This window comes from Pecten maximus, chromosome 2, assembly GCF_902652985.1.
Source record: "Pecten maximus chromosome 2, xPecMax1.1, whole genome shotgun sequence".
Lineage (NCBI taxonomy): Eukaryota > Metazoa > Mollusca > Bivalvia > Pectinida > Pectinidae > Pecten > Pecten maximus.
Window position 1 is genome coordinate 25,022,083 of NC_047016.1, and position 19,591 is coordinate 25,041,673.

Here is a 19,591-nt window from a genome sequence, read left to right on the forward strand (position 1 = left end):
GCAGCTCGATACATTTGTCACACATCGATATCGATATAGCTGTTTGCTACCTGTTGAATCCACTATAGCACTGGCGATTGTGAAATATGGAATCAAAAATTAACACAATTAAATTTAGCCGAGGATTATGCATTATCTTGCTGCGATATCGAACTACAGTATATTTTATCTAATAAAGATTTAATTCACGCATTGCGAAGAAAATGGTTCTGTTTTAATATAGTTTGCATTTTAATATGAATGACAATATGTTATACTATTGCTTGTTGTTGCCCTACTTGTAATAATATCATATTTATGACGGCAGTTTGAGACCCCCCGCTGTTACAGTGCTGACGACATACTAGCCATGCATGGAGCAACCAATGGTAGTGCAGTAACCAAGGAAACCCTATATGACCTTTGCCCCTCTTTACTCTACATGAAGATGTATGACGCATGTGTTCCCGTCCCTGCCAACAAATCTGTGACGGTTTCCAAATTGTCACAAGCGGAAAGTAAGGACCCACACAATCTAACTATTCATTCTTAATGCTTATATATTGATATATGTATATATTAGTTAACATAATTAACTTTCGCAAATGAAATGTAATAATTAGCTCGCTGTTGACCTAAATCTTAGACGGATGATGTCATGTTAGTACTGATGTTTGGCTGCCCTTTTCCTGACAAGGTATATCTCCCGACTGTTTACCAGGTCAGCTATATAGCGTAAAGAACCAGTTAATCTTTGGTATTATATTACGTTATACATGGTGTATCTGTAGTTTAAATTGACTTTCAAAATTCCTCATTCCAGTAGCCTGTACACGATTAAGATAAGTCGATTACATAAAAATGACATTTATACAGACAGTGTCAATCACCTCAGTTGGAATATGCATGCATTTGACACTCATTGCGCGTACGGAAACAAAACACTCATAACCCGTAACTTATATGTAAACAAATCACTCATAACCCGTAACTTATGCGTAAACAAATCACTCATAACTCGTAATTTATACGGAAACAAATCACTCATAACCCGTAACTTATACGTAAACAAATCACTCATAACTCGTAACTTATACGTAAACAAATCACTCATAACCCGTAACTTATACGTAAACAAATCACATAACCCGTATTTTATACGGAAACAAATCACTCATAACCCGTATTTTACACACATACATAAAACAACGAACAGATAGCCAGCAACGGAGGTTTTCTCGAATACGAAATCGTATACACCACGTGGTATATGCCCCATTCCCTTTCATGCATGTCGGTACACTTCAACATTCAGTAATTCTGCGCGTGCCTTTATTGCAGTGTACGGCTACAGTACCCTGGCTGTCCTCATCATCTGTCTGTCTTCCCTGGGTGGGATATTCCTTCTCGGGTGTACACAAGACTCCCTTATTTACAATGGTGTCATGGCTATGTTCATCGGCCTTGCTGTTGGAACCCTACTGAGTGACGCACTCCTCCATCTTCTGCCTGCGGTCAGTATCAGTATGTCATATCATCTGAATATAGCACTAGTGATACTACTAGGGATATTGCTAGTGGTATTACTAGCGATATTACTAGTGATAACTTGTGATATTACTAGTGGCATTACTGGTGGTAATACTAGTAATATTGCAAGTGCTATTGCTAGTGATATTGCTAGTTATAGTGCTAGTGATATTGCTGCGGATATTACTAGTTATAGTGCTAGTGATATTACTAGTGATATTGCTAGTGATACTACTATTGATATTACTAGTGGTTTTACTAGTAGTATTACTGGTGGTATTGGTAGTGATACTACTTGTGATATTGCTAGTGATATAACTAATAGTATCATCAGTGATATTGTTGGTGATAATACTAGTGGTATTGCTAATCAGTGAAAACTGTATAGATCATTAAGTCAAAACACAAAATCTGATATGCTTTACTTATGATATTGGTTAATATATGGTCTTATTAACCTGAACAAAATATTAAACCTCGAATTGTGTCCTCGGTTAATATTTTTCAGGTTAATAAAACCATGTATTGATTTTATCAAAAGGCTATCATTGTACATTGACAAGGATATGCCCATTTGATATTCAAACTTCGTACTACCGACCCCTTAGTATATTTTACACTCGGATTTTGACAACTTTATTGTTTCAATGTACTAATCTGGTATCAATTTGTCTATCTAGGCGTTTGGAATACACATAGATAGTCCGGAAGATGACCATGACCATGGCCACGATGAGGGAATTTTCGTGGAGCCGTATGTGTGGTTTGCTCTGGCGGCCATCGCAGGTAAGTCATACACAAAGTTGACCACTACGCATTACCAAGACGTACTCGACAGCTACACTACCGTAAGGCCGTAAAAGTGGACTTAAAGCCTGTTAAATACGACAAAGAATAAATCATCCCTCTGTTATAAATATTCTACATATCTGAACATGAAGACTACGAAATCGGAAGCTAATGAATAAGTCAATGTTACCATACGATTATCACTTTGTGATCAACTTTCAGACGTCTACAATGACTTATAACTATGCCTTGGTTGCTGGGCTCACGTCCTTTGGTGCCGTTGGGGTTATACTTGGTACAGTTTTTCCGTCTCTACCACATGTATTCATTTTATATGTCCTTAATCGCCATTTATTTTACAACAATTAGAAGGGGAAAAGGAAGGAAGCTGTATAGTGCAGATATAAATATCCTGTCTGTCTTTTGCACAATCCTCTGTAGAATACACTGCGCCTTTATGCATTTTGAATGTATATCACCTTGTTGAAACCATACTGCAACGTATTACAAGTTAACTTATAATGATATTTTACCAAGAAGGAAAAGGATCAAATGTCTTTCTATGCTCCGGGTTGATGCAGACTACTACCTCCTATATGTAAGACCGAACAGTTCATGTTCTTCTCTATTAACCGGATATCAAAACCTCGTTAAAATACGTATATTTCGACTGACTTATCAGAACTTACATCAAAATATCATTTCAGATGGGTGCAACTTCAAATATGAATCTAACTTTGCGTTATTCTGTATTGAAAGACGTTAAAATACTGGCTTAACTTTTACAGGACTCTACGCCTTTTATTTGCTGGAGTTGATTATGTCATTGATCAGAGGAGATTCTAATCACGTAAGTATATAAAGGGGCAATCTAAAAAATATATATCCATATTTGGAATGTTAAGTGTCTGGTTTATATCCCGGATCTGTTTTGAATCTTGGTGCGTAGTCAAATTAAAACGCATGACTGATTTAAGGTAGCGAATTATTAATGGTGAATAATGCGTTACACAACAATATCCTTGTGTAACTTCTGTCACTTCTGTTATATCTGGGGCTGTTAACGCTGTCGAAGTAGAAAGAATGCAATTTGTCACCATCAAACATAATGGCTGTATAAATGCATAATAAGAATTTCATTAACGCTAGACACCATGTCTGGAGTAGTAGGGTTTTCCTCTGTCCATGACACCATGTCTGGTGTAGGGTTTTCCTCTGGCCCTGACACCATGACACCATGTCTGGGGTAGGGTTTTCCTCTGTCCCTGACACCATGACACCATGTCTGGTGTAGGGCTTTCCTCTAGTCCTGACACCATGACACCATGTCTGGGGTATGGTTTTCCTCTGGTCCTGACACCATGACACCATGTCTGGAGTAGTAGGGTTTTCCTCTGGTCCTGACACCATGACACCATGTCTGGAGTAGGGATTTCCTCTGGCCTCTGACACCGTGACACCATGTCTGGGGTATGGTTTTCCTCTGGTCCTGACACCATGACACCATGTCTGGAGTAGTAGGGTTTTCCTCTGGTCCTGACACCGTGACAGCATGTCTGGAGTAGTAGGGTTTTCCTCTGGTCCTGACACCATGACACCATGTCTGGAGTAGGGATTTCCTCTGGCCTCTGACACCGTGACAGCATGTCTGGGGTATGGTTTTCCTCTAGTCCTGACACCATGACACCATGTCTGGGGTATGGTTTTCCTCTGGTCCTGACACCATGACACCATGTCTGGAGTAGTAGGGTTTTCCTCTGGTCCTGACACCATGACACCATGTCTGGTGTAGGGCTTTCCTCTAGTCCTGACACCATGACACCATGTCTGGGGTATGGTTTTCCTCTGGCCCTGACACCATGACACCATGTCTGGAGTAGTAGGGCTTTCCTCTGTCCCTGACACCATGACACCATGTCTGGAGTAGTAGGGCTTTCCTCTGGCTCTGACACCATGACACCATGTCTGGAGTAGTAGGGTTTTCCTCTGTCCCTGACACCATGACACCATGTCTGGAATAGGGATTTCCTCTGGCCCTGACACCATGACACCATGCCTGGTGTAGGGATTTCCTCTGGCCCTGACACCATGACACCGTGTCTGGAGTAGGGATTTCCTTTGGCCCTGGCACCATGACACCATGCCTGGTGTATGGATTTCCTCTGTCCCTGACACCATGACACCATGTCTGGAGTAGTAGGGATTTCCTCTGTCCCTGACATCATGACACCATGTCTGGAGTAGAAGGGATTTCCTCTGGCCCTGACACCATGGCACCATGTCTGGAGTAGGGATTTGCTCTGGCCCTGACACCATGACACCATGTCTGGAGTAGGGATTTCCTCTGGCCCTGACACCATGACACCATGTCTGGAGTAGGGATTTCCTTTGGCCCTGGCACCATGACACCATGCCTGGTGTAGGGTTTTCCTCTTGCCCTGACACCATGACACCATGCCTGGTGTAGGGGTTTCCTCTGGCCCTGACACCATGACACCATGCCTGGAGTAGTAGGGATTTCCTCTGTCCCTGACAACATGACACCATGTCTGGTGTAGGGATTTCCTCTGGCCCTGACACCATGACACCGTGTCTGGAGTAGTAGGGATTTCCTCTGTCCCTTACATCATGACACCATGTCTGGTGTAGGGTTTTCCTCTGGCCCTGACACCATGACACCATGTCTGGAGTAGTAGGGATTTCCTCTGTCCCTGACATCATGACACCATGTCTGGAGTAGAAGGGATTTCCTCTGGCCCTGACACCATGGCACCATGTCTGGAGTAGGGATTTCCTCTGGCTCTGACACCATGACACCATGTCTGGAGTAGGGATTTGCTCTGGCCCTGACACCATGACACCATGTCTGGAGTAGGGATTTCCTTTGGCCCTGGCACCATGACACCATGCCTGGTGTAGGGTTTTCCTCTTGCCCTGACACCATGACACCATGCCTGGTGTAGGGGTTTCCACTGGAACAACCGCAAGTATAACAAGTATAACACAAAATTTACAGCAAGCATCACCGAGACAATGCTAGGTTAAATTTCGCGGTCAATAGACATTTTTTTGTATTTTTTGCATGGAATAAAATACCTGAGTAGCTATCAGACCAGGTTAATGTTCAACCGATGATACACTATTCAGTAATGTATTTTAACCTTCACAGGACCGCGGTCACTCTCACATGTATCCTGATATGGAGATGGGACAGAAGAAGGTACGATACGTATGTTTATGTGATTGTGTATTAAAACAATGTACATGGTGTTAAAAAGATGGAGCAGAGCAATATAATGTACATTAAATTTTGTTTTATCGTGTATGCAAAAAAAGATGCTGTACCCAATAACATATTATGTAGAAGAGAATGTTGTAAATGTAGCCAATACATGCAACATATTATATAGGAGGAGGAGAGAACGTTGTACCCAATAACATATTATGTAGGAGAAGAAAATGTTGTACCCAATTACATATTATGTAGAAGAAAATGTTGTACCAAATTACATATTATTTAGGAGAAGAAAATGTTCTACCCAATTTCGTAACCAAAACATACTATATAATAAATTATAAGGAGAAGAGATAATTAAACTTGAGATTGAGAATTAGGAAATATATCTATTTTTTGTATTTTGCAGATAAACAACGGATATGATTCTTCGTCAAAATCCGCTTTGTACACTGTTGGGGATAGCACTGCTACTTTACAACAAGAAGAGGTCATAGAAAAGAAAGGTACTCATTTTTAATTGTTTTGCTTTGATTATCAGCTTCCTGACACCATTTCTTTGTGTAGATGAACAACTACATACATAATGAATGACACTGTCCCTGTCATAATCGACACTTGGATATTTACGAAAATACTACGGAAACTGCTAATACATCTTACGACTGTAAATAAAAAACGGGTTTATAATATATCATACCGTATATAAGCCTATTGCATTCAGGATTAAGTATTTGGAGTAGTAAGAGACGGTAGGTATTTGCTTTGTCGTAGTCTCAAGGTGATATATAAAGCAGACATGATCGCCATATTTGTGCAAAAAGGTTGATGGTAATTATTTTGGATTAAGTGATAACCCTGCACGTCACCAGAGTGTGGTGCTACGATTAAGTAGAATGTTGCCATAGTAGAATTTTGCATTGTTATATTCAAGTTAATGTATGAGAACGAGTTGTATTTCAGGGTATCGATGCCACAGGATTGTTTGTGTATATGACATCTAAGGTATTTTCGTAGATCTAATATTTATCTGCATATGCATTAGTACGTCACTTTCTATGGTTTTATAGGATGGTCAACCGTTGTCATCATGGTGCTATTGGGTGACTCGATCCACAACTTTGCCGATGGCCTTGCCATAGGGGCAGCCTTCACGCAATCCGGACCTGTGGGCGTGGCTACCTCTATTGCCGTCTTCTGCCACGAGCTACCACACGAATTAGGTAAGTTCGTTGAATTTCACTGTCATGTAATGTCCTTCACTTTCAGCCCCTTCATCAACATGATACGAGGGCTGATTGATAAGTTGTATTGAAGGATTTGAATTTTTCCGGACATATTGTACACACTGTACTGTATTATTTTTATGCATAATCCCCTTCAGTATCTATTCACTTTTGCCAGCGGTGTGAAAGGGCTTCAATGCCACTTTTATAGAACTCCTTTTCTTTGCTGTTAGAAAGTCACCCGCTGTACGTTAGGGTTAGGGTTAGGATTCGAGTGCCTGGAGTAGCTGTTTCCAGTTTTGTAAATAGATGAAAGTCTGATGGAGCGAGATCAGGTGAATAAGGCGGATGCTCAATCAATTTAAAGTCACAATCGTGAATGACACTCTTTCACCCTAACCCTAAACCTAACCGATTTTGTCCATTTTGCAAAAGCGGATTGTCTTGTTTACTTTAAAGTGCTTCCTCGTCGATATAAACTAACCAAATGAGACTCGTCCTTGGGTACACGGCTCTATATAGTTAGAGAATTGTAGCAATTAAAAAGAACATTCTTGAGTACCTCCTTCAATATGAGGCTCACAACTTATCATTCAGCTCTCGTACCATTTCATTATGACATTCTTGGTATATTTCTTTTTTTTCCTCTTGTAAAGATCATTAAAAAAACATTAAATTGCTTTACGTATAAAAAAGTTTATATGCCACACCTGCTTTTACCTAGATTTGTGATTTATTTATAGGTGACTTGGCCATTTTGTTGAATGGGGGCGTGTCTAAGACCAAAGCGCTTTGCCTGAACTTCCTGTCTGCCCTCACAGCGTTTGTTGGTCTATACGTGGGTGTGTCTATCGCCACAGAGAACGTTGTCAGACAGTGGATATTTGCTGTCACAGCTGGCCTCTTCCTTTACATCTCCCTTGTAAACATGGTACGTATCACTATATCATTGAAATATCCATGTAGTACAGATAATCGTAATGTCCTGAAACTTGTGGGAGCTTCGTTTAAAGTTTTATTGAACTTAATACTATCGCAATGAGTTAAGTTATAATAAATCTTTAAAATATTATTCTGTTCATCTTCCTGGAAGCATAATTGTTTCGGTGGTTCACTTTTATCAATGACTAGACCTAGAAGGACGAATCCGGTCCATGATACAGTTTACTTCAATTTCTATCCATCGTATCTTATTCTCTATTATTGAAAGGTGCTAATATAGTGCGTGCCTTTTGTTCTTTCCTTTTAAATCAACATTTAACGTCACTTTTTTTGGTAGTATTGTTATGATTCTATATGCTTAACGATCATGTTCGGATCAATAATATCTTGTCATTTTGTTGTAGATTCCGGAAATGATTTCCGGAGCCGTTAAATCCAAGTCGAAGGTGATATTCATCGCCCTGACCAACTGTGGCTTTTTGATCGGACTTGTCATCCTTTTGCTTCTGTCTATCTTCGAACACCAGATAACCATCCAATAAAATGCATTACAGCTCGTTTGGACTAAATACGGTACGCAAAACAAAATAAAAATAAAAAAGTATTAGTCAGAAAATTTACAATGCTAATAGCGACCGTGTGCCAATAGCTATTGCTTGTGTTACTTCTACGTTTTGTGGACTGTGAACAAACTTTGATTTAAATAATGAACAGTGTAACTATTTTTATTTGACCAATTATTAAGTACAATCACGGGTAAGCAAAAGGGAGATAAGATTTAAAATCAATCGATATACGTCAATTGTACACTCGAGTTTTTGGTCTATAGAATGTTCATATTGAGGGTCTAGATGGCTGTTGGTATTTAACAATTAAGACCACGAGGTCCACGTTGAGGAACTTTTGTAAGACGAAATAGATGCTTGACCTCCCAATGTACAGGTATAAGTTACAAAAGTTAAAACTGACACCTGATTGAAACAAATAACCCAAAACATTTTTTGATTGATTATATTTACCTGTGTATATAATATAGAGATGTCATTGGATAAAGAATACCACTTTCCCATACAGAGAGTGGTTGTGGTAAATTATCCCTATACACTGCGTGTAAGCCATGCTGGTGTATTTAAGGAATTGGCAATGGAGGATTGACACGTACACCAGGACCCGGTTAAATCAATAGTTCTTTACTTAAAAAAATTCCTTCGCTTATTTTTTCCAAAAGAAAAATCATAACAGAATTTAAGGAAACCAGTCTAAGCTAGGGAAACTTCAATCTATAATGCGTTCTCATGGAAAATTTTGAGTTAAGGAATATTGATGAAACTGGCCCCTGGTTTGTTTCCATTTGTAAAAGGTGTTATAAATTGTATTTTTTATGATTATATATCGCTAACACAGACGCAATTAATGTTAGACCACCATATTTTATCATACATTGCTGGCCTTTCCATTGCTTCTAGTTCTAATTTTTCCTACATAAAGTGTGGCTAAGTGAAATAAAACCCTGATACACATTACTATTCCTACATCCATAGTCATATTTAAATTAAATGTTGTTTATTTCAAAAATAAATGGGACACAATGCTCACAAAGTGGAGCTGGACTTCTACAACCTGTTTAATCAATATGATACATCAGGCTGTATAAGACAAAACAAAAAATGTTCTGACGAGTGCTTCAGTCACAAATAGCCTACCAATCACCGCCCGGATTGTAAAAATACAGGCCTTCATTGCCACTAACCGCTCACGAATACGATATCATACATAGTATAGTATAGTATATGCGGAAATATTTTTATACAAAGCTTAATACACATGTTATATTTGTAATGTGTTACTATATATAATTTGTTTGTTATGAGGTGAATGTTTCATTCCTTAATGATATGTTGGTATTATTTTAACTTGAATAACAAAGATCACAAATAATATAACTTTAATTTATATTTTGACGTTCGTCAACATTATTTAGGAATGTACACAAGATAAGGGGCTTCTTGCAGTAGTGTTCAGGTAAATCAGAGAGATACAACAGGGGGCGCTGTTAGAAGTTCTAATGCCGATCTGTCATATCTGTAAGAAATCCATTTCCAACGAGAAAGAATGTGCAATACTCGCCTGGTACATGTCGATGGTAGCGTTATGTATACGTTGGACATGACCTTGCGATTTAGTTGATATCCTGTGTACAAAATCGTACGGAAGATTTCTATATCAACATCATTAACTTCTAGAGAAACCATTACCAAGTTAATGTTGCTGGTATAAGCGAAGGGAGAGATGAGGTATGGTTATACATTACATGGTTTCGCATGTACGTACAGTAGAACCTGTCTAATGCGACCTAAATGTACCCGGTATCATCCAAACCTTTTTTGCAGGAAGATCTGTGAACAGCTTTAAATCGGGGATGGTGTATTGACACTAATTATATTTTCATATTTCATGATTTTATATAAATTGTACACTGGGCCTGTATAGATCTTTATATTCTCCGTTTCGGTCAGAGTGTGGTACAATTTTGAAGGGTTTCCCTTGTATATGCTTCCATCAGTGACATTTAAAATTGTGTTCATTCATGCATATTGCTATGATTACATTGTTTGTATGATTGATTAGTCGCTGTGTTCTATTTTCTGTCAAAATCATTGTTAAAGTTTGACCAATACATGTGAAGCTGGTCTTCTGTAGGGAAAATACATTATATGTCTTGGGGTCACAAAACCCTTTTTATAACATGAGGAATATTTACATTTTTTTATTTTTTTAATGCATGAATCAAAATGTTTATAATAGCTATATTTTAAAGCTTTGCGTAGTGAAAATTACAAATAATTTAATTTTTAATTTTGATTTTAAAGATTTTTACAATCAAATATAGATGTTTGAAGCTACGTTGGCATAATTAACTCTGATAAGCTTTGTATTTCAGTATTGATTATAGGAATACAAATACTTGTGATACATCATCATGTATATTAGACTAATAAAGATTACAAAGTGTATACAATATGTGAGGGAGTTGGTTGTTTGTAAAATGTATAATCAATTGTAGTATCTGTGCTTTAGACACGCTGTTTTGATGTGTTTACAGTTGATTACACATAAAAAAAGGACAAAATAAAAGCAAAAAATACTGTCAAAAATGAAACCAACTAACATTTTGAAACATGCCCGAAATTAATTCTGACCTGTCTGGAAGCAATATTTAATTATCTTTCCTTATTGCAAAAACCTTACACGAAACTTTTCCACAATATAGTTAAAAGAGTGTTGAGGCACCAATTTGGACAAGTGAAACTATTGTGTTGTTGACACACTTCCATTCATTTATTTCAAATTGACTCTAATTTTTTAGTAAATGCTACGTTTTTACGATTTTAATTTCAATTTGGGATTTGTGAAAAAAATGCGTTATTAATTGTAAATTAATATAAATACATGTATGTCAGCCATGGAAAGGTAACTAACTATTTACCGCTAATCGTAGGGATCCATTATGTTTTTTACTGTAAAATATGCTGCAATTGAAGCCGCTGTAATAGATACCCGGTGAATCTGCCTAGAGTTATCTTTCTTTACCGCTTTGTTAAGCCATATATTTTAAAATACTGAAAATCGACCTCCAACTTGCACTTAAATATCTATGTTTACCCCACGACTTTCTTCTCCAACGAGTTTAACTCGGTCTGGGTCGGCCTTGACCAATCTAGTCACAATAAACTACTTCTCAACAACCCAGTCGGGGTGGGTTATGTCCAACTTAATTTATTTCCCGGATCATATCCCAGTGCTGGTGTCTCATTGTTGTCGGACATCGATATCGATAGGATTATGGTCGCCCTAAAAGGCAGACATCGCTTACTTGGTAACTTAGGGGATAGACACTCGTGGATCCCTCCACATGGTATTGGTATGCTTGAGTAGCAAACCCGAGACTTAAATCTTCATATAGACGACGTCGAGCAGTATACATGTCGTGCTTTAGTCAGAACCCCACCCCCCCGGTTTCCAGGAATAACCAAAGGAAGGTACCACATCAGTTGTTTTGAAGAATGCTGCTGCAGGTATTGACTTTCAGCCCTCTGATGAAACCTCGTCAGCAGCACAGCGCTTGGATATCTCCTACTTCTCGGCAATCATCGTTCGCATGGTGTGTCTGTCAACATAGATTTTCTTTGAACCTGGTAACCAATAAATTCGACTCGAGCCACTGCTTCAGACTTTTGTAAACCGGTATTGATGTGATATAATGCCAACCTCGCTACCATTATATATATGATACAATATACAGGACAGGTTTGTCAATGTTGAGATAATCTGTTGCTCTGTGAATATCTTCTGTTCTAACTTCCTTTCAATTAATTTCAACGACTACTATGAATATTCCGAATAATCGTTTGTATATCTTAACGTCCAGAGTCTCCAAACTCAGATTGACATATAATGTTTAGTACTATCAGCTTATTGTGACCCTTTTTGTCACATTGTATCATATCGTGTGGTGGAGGAGTGCCTGTCTACGTCAGAAATCAAATACACGTTCAACATCGCCCAGACTTACAGCTACCTACTGCTGAATACTTTTGGGTAGAATTGAATTTAGTAGAGGCCACTGTACAAATCCGTTTCATATTTCCGTGAACTGCTTCAAAAATTTGGTTTGTCGTAGATGGCCTTGTTTCCTATCTTATCCTCCGAAAATTCATCTTCTCTGCTTGATGTAATTTATGTTAGTAATGTCGTCCGAACAGATAAATGTTCTGTAGGGAAACGTGCTGTAGACCAGCCTTTGATGTATCATCGGCATTTTCTACGTAGTCTGGATATATCTCTACGGAAATAGTCGTGACTAAACGCATCATTTGGCTTTATGACCAATGTAAGTATGACATGTATAGAGGAAAACTTTAATGATCTAGACGCGTCTGTCGATTTGTTTACTGATTACTTACACCGTACACTGTATTCCTAACAAAGTAATAACAATCTGTAGCAGAGAACCTCCAAAGATGACAGGTGAAATTCGAAAACTATCGGAAGAGCAAAGGATTATTTTGATTAGAGATTTGGAATTATAAAGGACAGTGGTAAGTATAAAGAACAAATGCGCAAGTATAATACGTAATATAAAATTAAATTAGCCGGTTAACTTTGTGAAATCCTGGGTAATAAATACACATCTTGGTGTTAAATTATAGGTACACTATTTCTAGTAAAACGTGTTCCACCCATTCATACTTATACTTCCACACTTAGTATTGATTCTGATAAAGCAAATTGTGTTTACTGAATGAAAGGAATGATATTACTCCTTCTACCACAATACCCTGTGTTATTCAACTCTCAGACCATCAGTTAATCATTACAGCTGTTGATTAACACGTGGTATAAACTCTGTACGCATTTTGATTGGCTAACACGGTGAACTTTGACCCAAGCTGTAATTGTTATTGACGTCATCAATAATCTAATGACGTCACATCACCGGGTCCCGGACGTCACCGGTGAACTTTATTTGCATACGCGAAATTATACTTGACCACGTTTCCCTTTGATTCAAGCCGATATTATTGTGGTAGAAACAGGTCACACGACTCGAAATTGTTGGATATGGAATTTATTTCACACTCGTAAGTTATTTTTTAAAAGTTGCAAAAAACACTCGCTAAAGCTCGTGTCTTTTGTAACGTTTAAAAAATAACTTACTCGTGTGAAATAAATTCCATATCCAACAATCACTCGTTGTGTAACCTCTATTTATCTAATCCTGATTGTTCAAAAGCAGTTGGTCCCGATCTTATAAATCCAAGACTTCTTAAGGAAGCAGCAGCTTTTCTGAGTTATACCCTCCAAATAAAGTCACTTCGTATTTTCCCAGTAACTAGAAATTAACTGATTTTACCTGTGTTAAAAAAAGACTTAACTTGAATTGAAAATTATAATTTCTATAGTAGGTAAGGGGATAAAATGATATGATTTTAATTATCTGTATAAGTTCATTATTCAAATTCCCTATAATCACCTTCTCAGTCTGAATTCAGAACTGGCGACTCTACAAACAATCAGTTAATCGTCATAACTCATGATTACTAGATTGTATATCACCTATATAAATATGCATTATACATAAATATGATTTTATTTTGAAATCCTTTCTTTATTCATCGGTTTTCGTGTTTTTTCTATACAGTCCTGTGTATGCCCATATATTAAATATTTTTACCATTAATTTATGTCGTTGTTTATCTATTGTTGTAACACATTCTTGATGTCATTTGTAACTCTTCAGATATATAGGAATAACGATACGAATTAAAAGAGGCATTTGATAGAGTATGACATACGGATTTACGTTTTATATTACGAAAATAAAACATAGGGGGAGTTTTTATCATGGTTCCAAAGTTATTCAGATAATAGAGAGCCAAGAGAAGTTATAAAACAGTAAGACTTCTTAGTGGGTGGCTATTAGCTCCGGTGTTCCCCTTGGGACAATGTTATGTATTCTACAGGGTTTTTTAATGGTATAGTTGACGCTATTAACACTACAGTAAAATGTTTTGCTGATGGTACTTCCCTTTATGCTGTAGTCATACTATGTGCAAATTTGTTGAACGATTGTTTAAGGAAAATAGGGGGAAATGATTGGTTAAATTTAACCATAAATAACAAATCTCTTTTTTATTTGTAGGGAAATTAATTAACCTGTTCCCCACCACCCCCTTGATTTATATAAAAAAAAATGTTCCTGTGTTAATGAGGTCAAACACAACAAACAAATAGGACTCCTCTTCTCTCATAAAGGTTCTTAGACTGAACACATCCATTTCATGATCGTAAGCGTGAAATAAACTAGCCTTCTTGAGTTTAAGCCAGTATTCTATTACAGCATTTTATAACTAAGTGTAATTACTAATTTGTGAAGGTAAGATATCTGTCTCAAAGTAGATAGTAGAAGTACTTGCAGTCGCCAAACAGATTTAGAAAACAATGAATGTCCCAATGCCCAGACTTCACAGGCTTAATTAAATAAAAATCAGCACAAAACAATGTAAATATGTATTATTTTCGTTTTCCTGTTTAGCAGGAAATATATATTCTATCTGAACAGGATAGTGATTCAAAACAAACTTTAAAATTACCATTGTTGATTTTTTTCCCAAGGTAAAGACGTGTGTCTACTATCTAAGTCAATGAATATACCACTATAAGTAAAATCTTTCGGATAAATACGTTTACTTTTCCTAAATAAACCATCGTTTTGTCTAAGTTAACATATAAATTCCCTCGTACAGAAAGCGAATGGAAGAAGTCTAGAATGTTTGAAGGTCGGTGTGACCTCCAAAAACAGGACGGCGTCGTCTGCATACATTAGAACGAACTGATTAATCAACTGCAGCAGATAGCTTTGACAATTAGAATTAACTGACTTTGTGTCTTTAATGAACAAAGAAAGAAGACATTTGGGATAAAGATCCTATGTGCTTTAACCGACATGGAAGTCGAACATTACCGATAATTCACACTTCGACAATTTTTATTTATAGATCTAATTATATTTTACAATCGATCTCTAAATGATCGATCTCTAAATGCAGCTTTCCATGATTTAAGCCATTTCTTTTTGTAAAATATTTTTATCAGACGATACAGTCTTTTATTACATTGTAATCTCTTACAAATAAAAGTATTAAAACCAAACTCAATCTCATTTTTGGAGTCTGTAACACGAACCATCACAGGATTTAACTTTTATAAAAAAAATGCACAATACCTTCAAAATGTGTCCAGTAAGAGATCTTGAGTATACATGTATGTCGAACTTTTTCATGAACTTCAATCAATACAATACATTGTGCATTTTTATTTGCACATCTTAACACTGTAATAACATGTCAATTATCTTCAAAGTTTATGATTCAAACTTGTTATCAGTTTTATATATAAAGGTTATACAGTCGTCACTATAGGTTACAGGTACAAATAATTAACGCATGGAATACAGCAGTAGCTAAGATAGCATGGTACTAGATTGGTAGGTATGTTAGTAGGTACGTTAACATGATAGTAACTACGTTAACATAGTAGTAGTTATGTGACAACTGTATTAGTTACTTTACCATAGCAGTAGTAAGGTTACATTGTAGTAGTTAGGCTTACATGGTAATAAATACGTTTACACGATAGTAATTAGGCTTACATAATAGTAGATACGTTAACATGATAGTGGTTAGGCTAACATGGCAGAAGATACGTTACATTGCAGTAGTTAGGTAACAAGGTAGTAGATACGCTAACATGGTAGAAGCTTTTTTTTAAAACATGGTAGTAGTTACTTAAAATTGTAGTAGTTACGTGAACATGGTAGTAGATACGTTAACATGGTAGTAGTTAGTTCAACATGCAAGTAGTTAGTTGAACATGGTAGTAAATTAGGGTAACATGTAGGTAGGCTAACATGGTAGTAGATACGTTAACATGGTAGTAGTTAGGTTGAGGTAATGGTTAAGTGTTCTGATTAATTGCTTCCTATTTATTTGATAACCTTTTTAGGAAGTTGATACTCAACATAAATGTTATTTGGGGTTTAAATTATAACATGATTTAGTGTAAAACATCTATTTTATTTATTTAGTTTTTCAGGACTAAACTTCTTGAGGTCAAAATCGTTCAATTTTTATATTGATCAGAGGACGGGAGAGACCGTTGAGGTGAGCTGGTGACTGACATAGATGACAGAAGTCTGAGTTAAGTTTTTGTATTGGATCAGAGGAGAGAGGTTTGAGGTTATATGTTGTCTGATAATATTGGAGGGTAGTTTAAGTTCAGTGTGAGAATCTTGAAACCAGTCGAACATGACTGATCATAAGTGGTGAGAGAGATTTTAGATTATTTGTTTACTGGTAAGATGAGGAGAGAGTTTGTGGTAACCAGGTTATTGAAGGATGTAAGAGCGGCATAATGTCAATTTACTAGTCAGAGGAGGGGGTAAGGAATGACGTCAGCTGCTGTCTGATCAGAGGAGGGGGTAAGGAATGACGTCAGCTGCTGTTCGATCAGAGGAGGGGTAAGGAATGACGTCAGCTGCTGTTCGATCAGAGGAGGGGTAAGGAATGACGTCAGCTGCTGTCTGATTCAGAGGAGGGGGTAAGGAATGACGTCAGCTGCTGTCTGATCAGAGGAGGGGGTAAGGAATGACGTCAGCTGCTGTTCGATCAGAGGAGGGGTAAGGAATGACGTCAGCTGCTGTCTGTTCAGAGGAGGGGGTAAGGAATGACGTCAGCTGCTGTCTGATCAGAGGAGGGATAAGGAATGACGTCAGCTGCTGTTCGATCAGAGGAGGGGTAAGGAATGACGTCAGCTGCTGTCTGATCAGAGGAGGGGGGGTAAGGAATGACGTCAGCTGCTGTCTGATCAGAGGAAGGGGTAAGGAATGATGTCAGCTGCTGTCTGACCAGAGGAGGGGGTAAGGAATGACGGCAGCTGCAATCTGATTAGAGGAGGGGGTAAGGAATGACGTCAGCTGCTGTCTGATCAGAGGAGGGGGTAAGGAATGACGTCAGCTGCTGTCTGATCAAAGGAAGGGTAAGGACTGACGTCAGCTGCTGTTCGATCAGAGGAGGAGTAAGGAATGACGTCAGCTGCTGTCTGATCAGATGAGGGGGTAAGGAATGACGTCAGGTGCTGTCTGATCAGATGAGGGGGTAAGGAATTACGTCATCTGCTGTCTGATCAGAGGAGGGGGTAAGGACTGACGTCAGCTGCTGTCTGATCAGAGGAGGGGGTAAGGAATGACGTCAGCTGCTGTCTGATCAGAGGAGGGGGTAAGGAATGACGTCAGCTGCTGTTCGATCAGAGGAGGGGTAAGGAATGACGTCAGCTGTTGTCTGATCAGATGAGGGGGTAAGGAATTACGTCATCTGCTGTCTGATCAGAGCAGGGGGTAAGGAATGACGTCAGCTGCTGTCTGATCAGAGGAGGGGGTAAGGAATGACGTCAGCTGCTGTCTGATCAGAGCATGGGGTAAGGAATGACGCCAGCTGCTGTCTGATCAGAGGAGGGGGTAAGGAATGACGTCAGCTGCTGTCTGATCAGAGGAGGGGGTAAGGAATGACGTCAGCTGCTGTCTGATCAGAGGAGGGGTAAGGAATGACGTCAGCTGCTGTCTGTTCCGAGGAGGGGGTAAGGAATGACGTCAGCTGCTGTCTGATCAGAGGAGGGATAAGGAATGACGTCAGCTGCTGTTCGATCAGAGGAGGGGTAAGGAATGACGTCAGCTGATGTCTGATCAGAGGAGGGGGTAAGGAATGACGTCAGCTGCTGTCTGATCAGAGGAAGGGTTAAGGAATGACGTCAGCTGCTGTCTGACCAGAGGAGGGGGTAAGGAATGACGGCAGCTGCAGTCTGATTAGAGGAGGGGGTAAGGAATGACGTCAGCTGCTGTCTGATTAGAAGAGGGGGTAAGGAATTACGTCAGCTGCTGTCTGATCAGAGGAGGGGGTAAGGAATGACGTCAGCTGCTGTCTGATCAAAGGAAGGGTAAGGACTGACGTCAGCTGCTGTTCGATCAGAGGAGGAGTAAGGAATGACGTCAGCTGCTCTCTGATCAGATGAGGGGGTAAGGAATTACGTCATCTGCTGTCTGATCAGAGGAGGGGGTAAGGAATGACGTCATCTGCTGTCTGATCAGAGGAGGGGGTAAGGAATGACGTCAGCTGCTGTCTGATCAGAGGAGGGGGTAAGGAATGACGTCAGCTGCTGTCTGATCAGAGGAGGGGGTAAGGAATGACGTCAGCTGCTGTTCGATCAGAGGAGGGGTAAGGAATGACGTCAGCTGTTGTCTGATCAGATGAGGGGGTAAGGAATTACGTCATCTGCTGTCTGATCAGAGCAGGGGGTAAGGAATGACGTCAGCTGCTGTCTGATCAGAGCATGGGGTAAGGAATGACGCCAGCTGCTGTCTGATCAGAGGAGGGGGTAAGGAATGACGTCAGCTGCTGTCTGATCAGAGGAGGGGGTAAGGAATGACGTCAGCTGCTGTCTGATCAGAGGAGGAGGTAAGGAATGACGTCAGCTGCTGTCTGACCAGAGGAGGGGGTAAGGAATGACGCCAGCTGCTGTCTGATCAGAGGAGGGGGTAAGGAATGACGTCAGCTGCTGTCTGATCAGAGGAGGGGGTAAGGAATGACGTCAGCTGCTGTCCGATCAGAGGAAGGGTAACGAACTACGTCAGCTGCTGTCTGATCAGAGGAAGGGGTAAGGAATGACGTCAGCTGCTGTCTGATCAGAGGAGGGGGTAAGGAATTACGTCAGCTGCTGTCTGATCAGAGGAAGGGTAAGGAATGACGTCAGCTGCTGTCTGATCAGAGGAGGGTTGAGATCAGCTGTTGATCAATCAGATAAGATGAGAAAGTTGTGAGAAAGGGATTGCGATTATCTGTTGGTATATAAATTATATAGTTGTGTGAGTCCGAGATTTACATTGCCTTCAAATATTTCTTGACAAAATTTACAATGAGCCTATACCTGTACACTTCATGTAATTGTCATTGATTTATACGTCTGTTAAATTCAGAAAATCACGGTGGGGGATTTAAGGGAAACCCCGGTCATATTTACGGGTCTAGGGTAGGCAGTAAGACTGAATACATTTAGCTTGTCTCCTTTGGTTACGAGATAGGACTTACCTATTTTTTACACTGTGTACCACCTACACCTGTCGTGGGGTAGCGCTTTAAATTTATACACACATGATATAAGCTGGAATATGTTCTTTTTATAGTAACAGGAAGTTGAAATATTTCCATTTAAGTTCCCCTGATCTTCAAGGAAGTAAAGAAGCGTGTCTTATCGGGTAGTTTATCTGAGGTTCTTCACT

At 39.1% G+C, this 19,591-nt stretch overlaps 1 protein-coding gene across 1 annotated transcript in view; it reads left to right on the forward strand.

Annotated features, from left to right (window-relative positions):
- The window catches only part of LOC117321599 (zinc transporter ZIP6-like), a 31,286-nt gene extending 20,564 nt beyond the window's left edge, over window positions 1-10,722 (forward strand). The window contains exons 6-14 of the mRNA XM_033876071.1: window positions 308-497; window positions 1,321-1,493; window positions 2,190-2,295; window positions 3,087-3,148; window positions 5,468-5,518; window positions 5,943-6,039; window positions 6,604-6,756; window positions 7,503-7,690; window positions 8,106-10,722. Of these exons, the coding sequence (XP_033731962.1) occupies window positions 308-497; window positions 1,321-1,493; window positions 2,190-2,295; window positions 3,087-3,148; window positions 5,468-5,518; window positions 5,943-6,039; window positions 6,604-6,756; window positions 7,503-7,690; window positions 8,106-8,243 (1,158 nt within the window). The 3' untranslated portion in view covers window positions 8,244-10,722. The remainder of the gene's footprint in view (window positions 1-307; window positions 498-1,320; window positions 1,494-2,189; window positions 2,296-3,086; window positions 3,149-5,467; window positions 5,519-5,942; window positions 6,040-6,603; window positions 6,757-7,502; window positions 7,691-8,105) is intronic.
- The last annotated feature ends 8,869 nt before the right edge of the window (window positions 10,723-19,591 follow it).